Source organism: Gopherus evgoodei, chromosome 9 (genome assembly GCF_007399415.2).
Source record: "Gopherus evgoodei ecotype Sinaloan lineage chromosome 9, rGopEvg1_v1.p, whole genome shotgun sequence".
Taxonomy (NCBI): domain Eukaryota; kingdom Metazoa; phylum Chordata; order Testudines; family Testudinidae; genus Gopherus; species Gopherus evgoodei.
This window is the reverse complement of record NC_044330.1, coordinates 43,925,235-43,938,689: the sequence shown is the minus strand read 5'-3', so window position 1 is coordinate 43,938,689 and position 13,455 is coordinate 43,925,235. Positions and strand designations below refer to the sequence as shown.

General features: G+C 37.8%; 1 protein-coding gene across 4 annotated transcripts in view; it reads right to left on the bottom strand.

Moving 5' to 3' along the window:
• Positions 1-7,009: 7,009 nt before the first annotated feature.
• Positions 7,010-13,455, bottom strand: part of CAB39 (calcium binding protein 39) — a 72,332-nt gene continuing 65,886 nt past the window's right edge. For all 4 annotated transcript variants that reach the window (XM_030574407.1, XM_030574405.1, XM_030574404.1 and 1 more), the window contains 2 exons: positions 11,403-11,546; positions 7,010-9,572 (listed from right to left, as the gene is read on the bottom strand). In XM_030574407.1, coding sequence (XP_030430267.1) covers positions 9,384-9,572; positions 11,403-11,546 — 333 coding nt within the window. In that variant the 3' untranslated portion in view covers positions 7,010-9,383. The remainder of the gene's footprint in view (positions 9,573-11,402; positions 11,547-13,455) is intronic.

The following is a 13,455-nucleotide window of genomic DNA, read 5'->3' as shown; positions in this document are numbered from 1 at the left end:
TTCCAGATATTTTAAGAGAATAAACTTGCAGCCTAGTTAAACCACATCCATTGCCTACTGCCTTTCTTCCAGAGCGGTCAGACAAGTTGTTCCTTCTTTGTTCATTTGTGCTCATCTCAGTGAGGCACAGGGATAAAATCCTGGCGCTGAGTGATCCTGCTGATAAATGGGATAAGAATATCATGTTTGTTATGTGAAATTTAAAAACCAAAAAGCACAAACAAATCATAGCTCATTCATGGATAGGGCCTTCAGCAAGAGAATATGGTATGTGCCAATGAAGGTGTCCCCAAGAAGATGGACAAGGTGGGGAATGGGGGAGAATGATACATAGATGACATGCAAAGTAGGAAATAAGTTATCCATATTTCTAAATGCCTTCTAAATTTTTCTTCTGAGGTGAAACTCCCCAGGTCTAGTATGGGGCCATGGAAAGCCCTGTGTGAGTGATCCCAAAAGGAAAAATAAGCAATGGGTTTTCAATATGGTCATGGATATATCAAAACTGTCAAAAATATCCAGAGTCTGCAGCAGCCCCCTGAATACCATGGAGCCAAGCTCCATGGTGACTCTCCCTATAGAGAGCAAATTATTGTAGGGGGGAGTGGGTAAGTGGTAAGGGTCAGTCACCACTGGCCACAAACCCTGCACAGTGAGTGTGTAGAAAGCTATGTCTGCTACTAGACCACAGGATATAGTAATGGACACAGGCTGGCTAGGCAAGTGCTTCAAGTCCAGCCTCTGGGCTGGGAGAAGGGAGGATTCCATCTCAGTTCCAATATTTGTCCTCTCTGTGCAAAGCCTGTTTACTTGGGCTTTGGGGAGAGTCATGGTGGTTACCAGAATTTCAGCCCTACTGACTATTATCCATCTAACATCACTTTTCTCACAAGGAGGAGGAGATGACGACAAAGAAAAAGGAAATGGCAGGGGAGCTCATTAAATCCTCATAATAGCAACCCATTTCTCCTTTTATTAAAGTCACCCTTCTCATCTGTTTTTAATTAAAATATAAAAAATTAGAAATAGATTTGATCTCTTAGAATAGTTTCAGAAGAAAGTTCAGTTTCTGGAGTCTAGCTAAACTCCCCCTCCCATTCCACTATCAAAAGTTACATGCTATACATGCAACAAACCGATAGAACATATTTTCATATTTAAAATATTAATTTATTTGGCATACTGTAGATCTATCTTCCCTGTAGAATCTGCAGTACATTTAGTCTGAGAGATCCAGTCACTGTCTCTACTGGTTATTGATTCATATATCTGAAGCTGAATATTTTGAGATATATAGACCATCTTCTTGCCCACATCAGCTGAGCTTGGTCTTTGTACACATAGTGATCTAGATCAGGGAAACAAAAATTGTTGGAATAGTAAATTTCTTTATTTCCACTTACCCATCCTCAGAAGCTAATATGATTTAATACTATGAACTGACAAACATATCACATAGGTTTGTCATTACAGCTCCCAGTAAATGGAAGACAAACATTTAACTGAAATCATACCACTGATATTTTATTAAACTTTTTAGACATTTATTTAAATATATAATGTACTGTATATGTGAAGACAATAGACATTCGATGAGCTGCAGAGCCATATCAAAGAACATTGAACCATGGTGATAGCCACGTGATAAATGTTATGAACTAATTAAAAAGTTTGCAAAACCTATTACATATATCCAGGGAAGATTCTAAAAAACTCTGTCAGTTAGCTTCTCTGGGTTTAGAAATTTTGTTGTGGCTCTTCAAGAGACTGTATGCAGATTCCTCCCACTAAAGTATTATTAGGAGACTAGCTGAATTCTGTCATGTGTGGAATTATCCCTTTCATTATCAGACATTTACATCACAAATTATTAATCAGATCACTTCCAGCTTTCCTTTGGGTAATTTGGCAAATGAAAGCAGACAGCTTGATTCAGATGTTTGTTCACACCTCCTATGTGTGCACATAAACTCAGATAACATTAGCCTTATTTCAAGAGGAGACTATTATTTCTCATTCAGTTTCTGCAGAGCAAATTAACACGTACCCATGGAATTATACTACAAGTGTGTATTGAATCTTTATTCCTTCAGTGTTAGTAAAAATGAGTACTGCTTGTCCTTGATAACGAACTGGGGAAAATATAAAGAGCCACACCGTAGAAATAGATTTGTTTTAAAGCATTAATGTTCATTTAGAAGTCAATTAGGAAATACACACACACACGTTAAAATGCAGATTTTATTAAAGCATTTGATATACTCTCTCATGAGAGGTTATACACAAAGGTCATTCAAATTTGGGATTAGAGGACAGTCACATGGAATGAAAACAGACTGAAGGAACAAAAAAAAGGGTAAAGATAAGCACCAAACTATTGAATGGAAGGATGCATCAGGTGGGATACAGCAGGGATACAGTACTTTGTCTTGTCATATTTTAAATGTTCTCTAATGCTCAAGAAAAGGGAGTAAATTGACATTAGTAAAATTCATAGGTAAAATTACATTTGAAGACATTGTCAACATAAGTTAGGACAGAGCAATACCACCTAGCTCTCAAGAAGACTAAAAATGTGGCCAAAAAAAACAAATACTAAAAGATTCAACTTAGAGATACAAATTAATATATTGGGTAAAATGAAATGGAACATATGTTGAATGGGCAAGAGCAATATCAAAGAAAGTAATGGCAAGTAATATAGGATTTTGAATTTTTTTGTCTTCTAATAAGTCTACAATGTGACATGGCAGCACAAAAAGACCAAGGCAATTTTGAATCGCCTACACAGAGGCAGAGTATGAAAACAGAATCAAGTCTCTCAGTATTACTCTGGCAACACCACACCTGGAGCATACACTTGGTATCTCAATACCAGAAAGATATAAAATTCAAAGACTGCATGGTAGGAAATTCAGAAAAGATTAATCAGAATTAATAGGCATCAATAGGTTCTGATTTATAAGAAAGGGTGGATTTTAATTGTCACTATTAACCAAACAATCCTTTATAAAGTGCTAAACATGTTTTCATTGCACACCTGAAGAGACAAAGAATGTCTACTCACAATGTTAGCTTGTGGGAACTTTACTTTGAACTATTCAAAATTTGTGTATAATTTGTGAATAACTTGCTTTTATTAAAATTGGCTGTGTTTTGAAACCAGTTAAATGTTCTGGAATGGCTTCTTCAGGGAAGTTTTTGTTAACTTGGAAGTTCATTCAGTTCTAGCAATCTTCATAGACACAAATTGCCTGGTTTTACATTCCTGCAGTTATCATTTAGCAATGCAGAATAACACGAGAAGAATATTCTTGCTCTGTGGACTACCTATGCAGAAAGACACCTAAATGCAATACATTTCCAAGCTGGACAATATTGCGCAAGAACCTGAGAAAATAATGTTTCTCTTTTCACTGAGTTCAGCTGAGCTGTTTCTTGAATTTCTTGCATATAAATTCTAAGGTATGCTTTCCGTTGGACACTGTCCTGAAAGGTTGATATGCTAGAACAGATCTGATCCTCCAACTATAAGTATATGAAGCCTTGGCAGAGTTAAAATCTCACTGCTTCAAAGAACTTTGCAGTTGGCAGATTAAAAATGACCATTCTGCTCCTGACCAAAGCTTCTGGGCACAAACATGAGGGTATTTTCTGGCTCTCTACTTAGAAGCCTTCCCTGTGATGGTTAGTAAAGCAGCAAAACCCAGTACCCTGTCATTCACAAGCTGAGCTTTCACTTGGTCTTCCTCTTACTTCAGATGTATGCTGTGCTAACTCATTAATGACATTTGATGTTTTATGATAGGAACAATGTCATATTGTCAGAGGTAGCAGTCTCTTGGCAAGAGATATAGTCAAAGTGGAGGAGGGTGGGGGAGAGGAGGAACATTCAGAGGGGTGCAGTGAGGCCCGAGCCAGCCCCCACTGGGGCAGGGAGGACACACTGGCCAACCTGGCTCTTTCCCTACCTCTGCTCCAGCCTCAGCCCCTGGCCGCAGCTCTGGCCCCGGATCTCAGCCTCAGCTGTGGGTCCTGTTCCCTGCCACAGCTCTGCTCTCAGCCTAGGCTCCGGCCCCTGACTACGTCTCCACTCCCAGCTGCCAACCCTGGCTCCTAGGGGAGCACAGACAGATTCCATTTGGGAAAGGAGGAACACAACAAACATTTTGGGGACCACAGCTTTAAGAGCTTATTGATCAAATAGACATAAGAAATATTTTGCCTTTGAATGCTAAAACCTTGAATTACAATATGATGAAGGGCTAAAAAAAGGCATGCCTACATCCCCTTTGTAGTGTCACGAACCAGGACTGGACTGCAGCTGCAAGCTGAACCATGGCTGGGAGCAGAGCTGGGTCAGGGAGTGGAGCCAGGACCGCAACTGAGGCCAGGGCCGGGGCAGAGCTGGGGGCATAGCAGGACTGGGTGGTGCTCCTTCCCTACCCCCTGTGGGGGGCGCCCCAATGTTCCTTTACATTCCCTGTGGGGGGTGCACCCCCAGTTTGGGTTCCACTGGTCTACAATAAAGGACAACCAAGAGAAAGCAGAACATGGCCTTGGCTGTGAGCCAGAATAGCAGCAGGAGAAAGTCCAGATGAATCTCCGTGTTGGAGCTCTTTCACAGGCTGCAAATTCAGAGCAACTGTACATAATGAAAAGGTTTTGGTCACTGAGGCAGTGGCAGTCGGTAGCACATACTGACCACTGAGGGAGAGAAGACTTGCCATTTAGCTACCACTACCACTGCTCTAGAACTTTAATAAAAATAGTGAACAGCTAAGGACTGGAAAGCAGGAGACTAGAACAAAAATCCTGAGTGAGTCTAACTAGGCCTTCATTGAAAGGGACTTTTTTCCCCCCAATATGGTAGTAAATACTGAAGTTTGGCCGAGGCTATGTATGACAAATGCACAAAACCATGTATCCAAAAACTTGGGTGACATCCATATTAGAAAGTTTCTTAACTATGAAATAATCAGAAACAAGCTTCACATTTGTGATATGCTCCATGCAACTTTTATTCTGATTCTTAGTGATTCCAAACGATAAAGCCAATTCATTCAGTAAAAATCTGGGGAGAACACACATTTTAAATTAATACAAAAACCTCAACCTCCCATCCTCTCCTGCCTCCCTTCGCTATCTCATCCAAATACTTAAATGGAAATTTTCATCCAGGCGGCTAAGAGGACATCTGTCCATTTTTAAAAGTAATTCCTTTAATTTGTGATCTTAATCTATGAAGTATTATAATATACTGTATTTTAAGGGAAAAGCTTGATCCTAAAATTGAACCAATATAACTTAAAAAGGATCTTGTGTGTGTAGATTGTTGACCAAGAGCTGTAACATGTTGAATAATTCTTTTAATGTGACATGAATATGCTGCACGTGGAAAAAAAATGTAAAAATAGATTTTCCAGTAATTAAAGAGAATAGCTATATATCTGCATCAAAAACTCTGCAGTTTTTATTTGTATTGCATTGATTTAGTAGACTGGCAAGTCAGCGTCCTTTAACTGTTAGTGGTAGGCATGAAAAATGGACATAGTCGAAAGCAAAAAAGGTTTAAGCATAGAGTGTACAAAAACCAAAGAACCAACTAGGAAAAAGAAGTGATGAGTTCAGTGGAAATAAACCCTAAATTGTCTCCAGGGAATATCCAAAGAATATACAGAACAACGTGCCTTATAATTGTTAACTCAATGCTGAAATTAACACTAAAGGCCTGGTCCAAAGCCTGAGACCCCCATTGACTTCAGTGGGCTTTAGATCAGGCCCTAAGTTTGTAACAATCAAAGGATCACAGAAACCAGGCCGCCATTTGCAAATACAAATCAGTTATTGTGTCTTTTGTACAGCACTCCTTTGCACCTTTCTCAAGAGTGGCTTTGAAAGTGCCATTTAGGATCATTCTTTTATAAAAAATGCAACATAAAAACGGTCATATCGGGTCAGACCAATGGTCAGTCTAGCCCAGTATCTTGTCTTCTGACAGTGCAAACTGCAGATGCTTAAAAAGGCAGTGAGCAAAATAGGGCAATTTTCAAGTGATCCATCCTCTCTCTCTCTGTCCAGCCCAGCATCTGGCGAGGCTTAGGGACACCCAGAGCCTGGGGTTACATCCTTGATCATCTTAGCTAACAGCCTTTGATGGACCTATTCTCCATGAACTTAACTTGGATTCAAAAAAGAATTAGAGACAGTTTTGGCCTTCAGAACATCCCCGGTAACAAGTTCAGCAGGTTGACAGTACATTTTGGGAAGTATACTTCCTTCTGTTTGTTTTAAGCCTGCTGCTTATTAATTTCCTTGGGTGATGCCTGTTTCCTGTGTTATCAGAAGGAGTAAATTATACTTCCTTATTCACTTTCTCTACACTAGTCATGATTTTGTAGACCTCTGTCATATTCTCCCTTAGTCTCTTTTCCAAGCCGAATTGTACCAGTTTTTTAAATCTCTCCTCAGATGGAAGCTGTTAGATACTCTCTTCTCTGTACCTTTTCCATTTGTTTTTGGACATGGCAGCCAGTATTCAAAGATTGGGCATACCATGGCTTTATATAGCCACATTATGATATCTTCTGTCTTTCTCTCTCTCTTTCCTAATGGTTCATAACATTGTTAGCTTTTTTGACTGACACGGCACACAGAGAGCAAATTTTCAGAGAACAATCCACAATGACTCCAAGATCTTTCTTGAGTGGTAATAGCTAATTTAGAGCCCCCCCCCACCATTTTGTACATATATTTGAGATGTTTTTCAATGTGCATTACTTTGCATTTATTAACACTGAATTTCATCTGCCCTTTTGTTGCCCAGTCATCTAGTTTTATGAGATCCATTCGTAACTCTTCACAGTCTGCTTTGGATTTAACTACCTTCAAGTAATTCTGTTTCATTTGCAAACTTATGAGTCAGAAGTGATGCACCATGTACTCCTTTAAGGCACTAAAGAGGTGAGTGTTCAAGTCCACATTTTCAAACACAATAAAGCACATCATAGATTTTCTTCAAAATTTTATTTCAATTTAAATTATGGGGCCAGCCAGATTTTCTGGTAAGAAATGCATTTTTTCTCAGAAGAAATGAAATACTTTCATGGAAGCAGAATTACAACTGTATACATCAATATTTTAAAAAAAAAAACAACCTCACATTAAATAACTTTTAGTAATATCTTTAAGCCTTCACAAAGATGAGTAGAAACTACTTCCAGTACAGCAGATTTTTTTTTAATATGAATAGCATGTCAAATGATCTTAAATTTAAATACAACTTTTTCTTGAACGCCAACATTCAAATGCTTTCATATGTTAAAAAAGTTATCATATCCACTGTTTCCCAGTCAGAGAGAGAAAAACCAATACCCCAATCCAAATTTCTTCACTTCTTTACATATATAAATTTTAGCATTTTTCTAAAGTGGAAGCCTTGTTGTTATGGAGAATAACTTGGCAAATAATGTTTTCTTCCACTCAACTATGATAAACCAAAACATAAGACTGCTAGTACTGAACTATAATACCATCTAATGGCCAATTTTGCCTGCCTACCGAAATGATTTTAAAAATAGAGATCTCTCATTTTCACTAAGATTAATTTGCTATTTTCCAGGAGACAATATGAATCAGTTTGCAATGGACAGATTAAGAACCTTAAAGAGATCAATGACAATGTTAAGAGCCATTTTATATTACCAGAGTGAAAACATCCAATTTTCTGGAGCTATTACCTGATTTCCCTCACAGTGGCTTCAAAATTAGCTAAAATGTCAATGAGAGGTTTCATCTTGCTATCCAAAAATAATTTTCATTAGTAAGAGGACAGGAAGCAATGAGCAATTCTATGGCATTCTCAATCATGTTCAGTCATGCAGAATTTGAACGTTCAAACTCCAGCTCATAAGTTGGTTGTGATTTTAGCATAATTATAAGATGAATAGATACAATTTTAATAACATTGTTTACAAATATTTAGTAGATGTTGTTATGGTCACAGTAACAAAAGCCAACATGGTGCAAAATCAGTTTCTTTTTTTATAAATACTGATAGTTTGCAGCATTTAAGAATAGGACTTGACAAAATTAAATCATTTTGTTACAAGTAGGCCATCTGTGAAATTATTTTTCTAGAAGTCAAGGGGAAATTATTCACTTTGATAACTATTGTACTGAGATCTACTGCAAGAAAGCAAAGGTGGTCTCTGTAGACTCCCCAGAAGAAAAAGGAATCAATATTAGTTTATCATAATCTTGACCATTTACAGAACACAACACTAATTTAAGTGAATAAGGCCAATATTAACCAGTAAGAATACAGATTAAAGAATTCCAGTTCTATATTTTAGCCTAACCTAATTGATGGCACCCCATTAGATAAGTGAATACATATAAATTGTTTTTTCCTTTTGATGCTGCAGTATTTAAGAAATGTTAAATCAGCATTCTCAGATGATCTGAAGTATTCAGCTACATATGAGCATTCATTTTGCAGAACTCAATATTAAGTAATAGTTACAGACTAATACAATAACATTCATCTGCTGTACAAATTAAATCATATTTTTAAAGAAATGAGCAGCCTAGGAGTTATATACAAAAGAAACCAGCAAGCATTGTTGAAATGAAATGCAAAATGTCACTGCTAGCTCTACTGTTTGAAATACCTTCAAAGTAAAATTAACAAAACCCTTAGAACATATTTCCAAGTTTACAACTCAATTCTCAGAAAATCATATGTCAAAAAAAATCTATAAAGCAGTGAAAGGCATATTATATACATTTTCCTTATGAACCTCAAGATTTCACTCTTTAAAAAGTTGCTAAATTGAGTTTATTTGCAAGACAACTGTTTATCTCAATAAGCTCACATCTCAGATACATTTCCCCTTTGATTACAAGTAAAGCACTGCACATTTTTTTTTTTTTTAAATCAAGGCATACAATTTTATACTATGGTGCCATGTATGCACAGGTCACATTGTGCTCATATCTTAAACAAGGTAAGTGCAAACATACGATTTAATCAGATTTGCAAGCATGCAACCTGTTGCTTAACTACATTAATACCTTCTTTCCTAAACCAAACTATCATCTATGTTTGCTTTCATGAATCTAGTATCTTTTTTCCCAGTACTCCTAAAACAAGCAGTGTCTTTGAATTCTGAAATGACACAAATATCAAGAAAGTCCACATTGTGCAAGAAAGCAGCAGCTATGCTTTTCAACTTGGACTAGAAAAGAAGAGAAAACAAAAACCGTTCACTGAACAGCAGATTAGCAGTAATGTTCCTCATGAATTGATAAGAGTGCCTGATGGTGAATATCTAACAGCAAATGCTGAATTTGGGTTTAATATTTTAGGGGTTTATTGGAGATTAAGCTTCTTGCTGTGCTGGTCTCTTCAAATCCCTGATCTGTTTAACTAAATAGGTCTTCTCATCATTAAATTGTTCATCCTCGGTCCTGTCATTCTGAAACTTGCTCAGGAACTCAATAAGTTTGGTCTGGTTCTTTAAGAGGATATCTAATATAGGCTGTGTCTTGTTAGGATTGGCTACAAACACCTGCAACAAAAGAAGAGGGATTTTAGCACAGATACAGGAAACAGAAGGCTCAGTTAAAATTATACTTAGCTAATAAAAAGTGAGATGATAGCGGTTTAAAATAGGGCTGTCAAATGATTAAAAACAAATTGCAATTAAGTCACGAGATTAAAAAGTAGTCACAATTAATCAGTTTTAATTTCACTGTTAATAACTGAATACCAATTTAAATGTATTATAACTATTTTTGGATGTATTTCTACATTTTCAAATATATTGATTTCAATTACAATACAGAATACAAAGTGTACAGCACACATTTTATATTTTTTATGACAAATATTTGTACTGTAAAATGACAAAGATGGTATTTTTCAGTTCACCTCAAACAAGTACTGTAGTACAATCTCTTTATTGTGAAGGTGCAACTTACAAACGTAAAATTATTATTGTTGTTTTTTACATACCTGCACTCAAAAACAAAACTATGTAAAACTTGAGAGCCTACAAATCAAAGCATGAAGGCGCATGTGAATGTTTAGCATATCTGGAACATAAATACCTTGCACGGCCAGCTACAACAACGCCATACAAATGCCTGTTCTCACTTTCAGGTGACACTGTGAATAAGTAGGCAACATTATCTCCAGGTAATATAAACAAACTTGTTTGTCTTAGTGATTGGCTGAACAAGAAGTAGAATTGAGTGGATTTGTAGGCTCCAAAGTTTTATATTATTTTAGTTTTTAATGCAATTACGTAAGAAATAATAATTCTACATTTGTAAGTTGCACCTTCACAATAAAAAGATTGCACTACAGTACTTGCATGAGTTGAACTGAAAAATACTCTATTTTGTTCATCTTTTTTTACAGTGCAATTGTAAAAAAAATAAAGGGAGCACTGTACACTTTGTATTTGTGTTGAAATTGAAATCAATATGTTTAAAATGCAGAATCCAAAAATATTTATAATAAATTTAAATTGATATTCTATTACTGTTTAACAGTGCGATTAAAACTGATTAATTGTGACTTTTTAAAATCTATTTAATTTGTTTTGTGCTCATCACTTGAGTTAACTGCAATTAATTGACAGTCCAAGTTTAAAATTATGAATGTTTTCTCTCAAGTATCTGCACATGAAAAAACAAATGGAATATTTAAGAATATTAATCTGAAATGAAAACCAGTTTTATATGTTATTGAGGTAGAGACTGAGGGTCCAATTCTGATGTTAATGGGAGCTGCCTGGCAAAGACATCCTGCAGGAGGCACTCAGCACCTCACAGGATTGAGTTCTGTAGCAGGTGCATGATTTTATGTATCTAGCATCATCGTTAGAGAGACTAGAGATGGTTTAAAACCTTTCTGCAGAGTTATTTCTGAATGGAACTAAATCCCCAACCTATTACTAACCATTAGTTTATGTCTACTATTAATAAAAAGGGTAACTTGTTTCAACAGACAACCATGATTTAGACTTTTCAAAACTGATCAGGTGATTTGAAATACTAAATGTATCCTCCACAGTACGATGTAGCATGACAGACCTGTTTAGAATCCTCAGAATGATGTTGAGTTATGCTCAGAAATCACAGCAGGCATTCATCCCCTTTCATCATTCTCAATTCATACAGAATTTTAGAAGAGGAAGGTTATGCTAACAATAAGCATACAAAACCATTTAGCATTTCCTGAGCAAGTACTTTTCAGCAAAAGAAAGAATCAAGTAGTTTTTCAGAGCAGATAGATCTGAGGTTTGCCATCATTATTGACTAACCTCACTACCTGTGTAAACGAGGCACACTACAGAAGCTATTCAATGGTTTTATGATTTTTGGTGCCATACCTTAAAGACATGAAAGGCCTCAAACTGAATGTTGCGACTCTTGTCTCGTAGAAGATTCATCATTAGTTTCAGATTTTCAGGTTTACTGATGTATTTTGTCATAATTGTAAAGTTGTGTCTGTCCAATAGCAATTCACCAAGCAACTAAGGGTGGAAAAATGTGATAGAACGATGAAGTATTACAGAAATCTTATGAGTTCAAATACAATTTTTTTTATCATGGGGTTGTGAAGCACTTTGAGTAATTGACATCTGTCAATAAAAGAGGCGTAACAAACTCTTGGTTCTCCTGACTCCCAGTCCAGGGTATTTTGATGTGCTGCTTTTTCCACTCTCTCTCTCAGCATGGGTGAAAAACTGCCTACCTTTCTGTCTCCCCTTAGCTTGTGACTCCACTACCACTTTTGTTGGTAAAACTTTTGTCAGTCAGGGCAGTGAAAAAACACACCCTCTGACCATCACAACTTTCACTGACAAAAGTGCTGATGTGGACAGTGCTATGTAGGCAGAAGGGGCTCTGAGTACCCCCATAATGAATGCCCTTTGCTAGGTGATAACTAGCTACTGTACCATATCTATGCTCAATATGTCTGGTATCCGAAACGGATAATTCGATGTTGTCATAAGTCAGCTACCCATAGTCAAGGTATCCTCCTCCCCCCCGGTTTTAAAAATAAGGTAAGAGAGGATCTGACAGGTTGCACGAGACCCTTTCTGCCAGCTCAGTCTCTACTATAACAGCTATAAAAGAAGCCATGCTATTTTGCACAAAGATCAGGCCAAAGCTGTGTTCTTGGCTCTGGCGTCTGTAAAACAGGATTATCCCTGCATGGCCATCTCTACAAAGCACTGACACAGACAGAACAGTCTTTAATTATAAAACCTGATACTATACGTAATGGTTTTGTGGTTAAGGCACTGGGCCTGGAATATAGGAGGAACCAGGCTCTATCCATGGCTTTACCATCCCTGTGTGATGTTGGGTAGGTACTTTTCAGGTAGCGGTCACTAATGGTTACAGTCTTTTTATTTTAAATTAAGATGATGCAAAATAACTAAAGAAAATGAAACAATATAAACAGTAATTAGCACTACGATAATTATGCTAGTGTGTGATGAAAGATCAGCTCTGCTTTGTAGTCCTTTGTTCCACTTTTGAGGTTCCCAATGCACACAATCTTCAGAAATTAATCTTTTCTACTACATCTGTTTTATAACCACTCAGAAAAATATTAAAAATTCTCTAGTAAAATGATTACAAAGTGAAAACACTGACCTGATCTTCTATACATATTCCAAGTCTGAAATTACCACCCGACCATGCAAGTATATACAATAATAATGGAGGGGAAAAAGGAACCTGTCTCTTATAATCTACTTACACCATACACAGTTTAAAAAATAACAAAAGAAAACAAAATTCCAAAAGAGAAAAAAATAAATAAAAAACAGTTATGGTTGCTTAACAGGAAACCCCCCTACTCACAGTGGTGCTGGAACACTTAATAGTGGGGGTGCTGAAAGAAGTTTTTATTTTTTACCTAATGCCCCCTTTATTCCTCTCTCCATGCTGCCCCAACCTCCAGAGCTGGGTCCGGGAGCAGAGCCATGTCTCTGGGAGCAGGGGATCCGGGCAGGGCTAAGGGGGCCAAGGCTGGGGCCACAACAGGGCAGCTGGGGCCACAACAGGGCAGCTGGGTCCCTGCATATGGGGCCCAGAAGCAGAGTCCTGGGTGTGGGGCTGGCAGTCAGGGACCCGAGAGTACAGCCCTGACAGTGGGGCTGGGAGTGAGAGCCCGGGAGTGGAGCCAGCAGATGGGGCCCCAGGAACAGGGAGCTACCAGATGGGGCCCCAAGTACAGGGACAGGGACCCAAGCCCTGGGTGCAGGGCCCCAGGAGGGCGGCCGGGGAGCGAAGTCCCAGGTGCAGGGCCAGCAGCTGGGACCCCACATAAAACTTGAGGGTGCTACAGCACCCCTGGCACTCCTAGTTCCTGCGCCTATGCCAACTCAAACACTTAGAAGCAAGCATGTGTGTCCAGTTAAAGTCTTT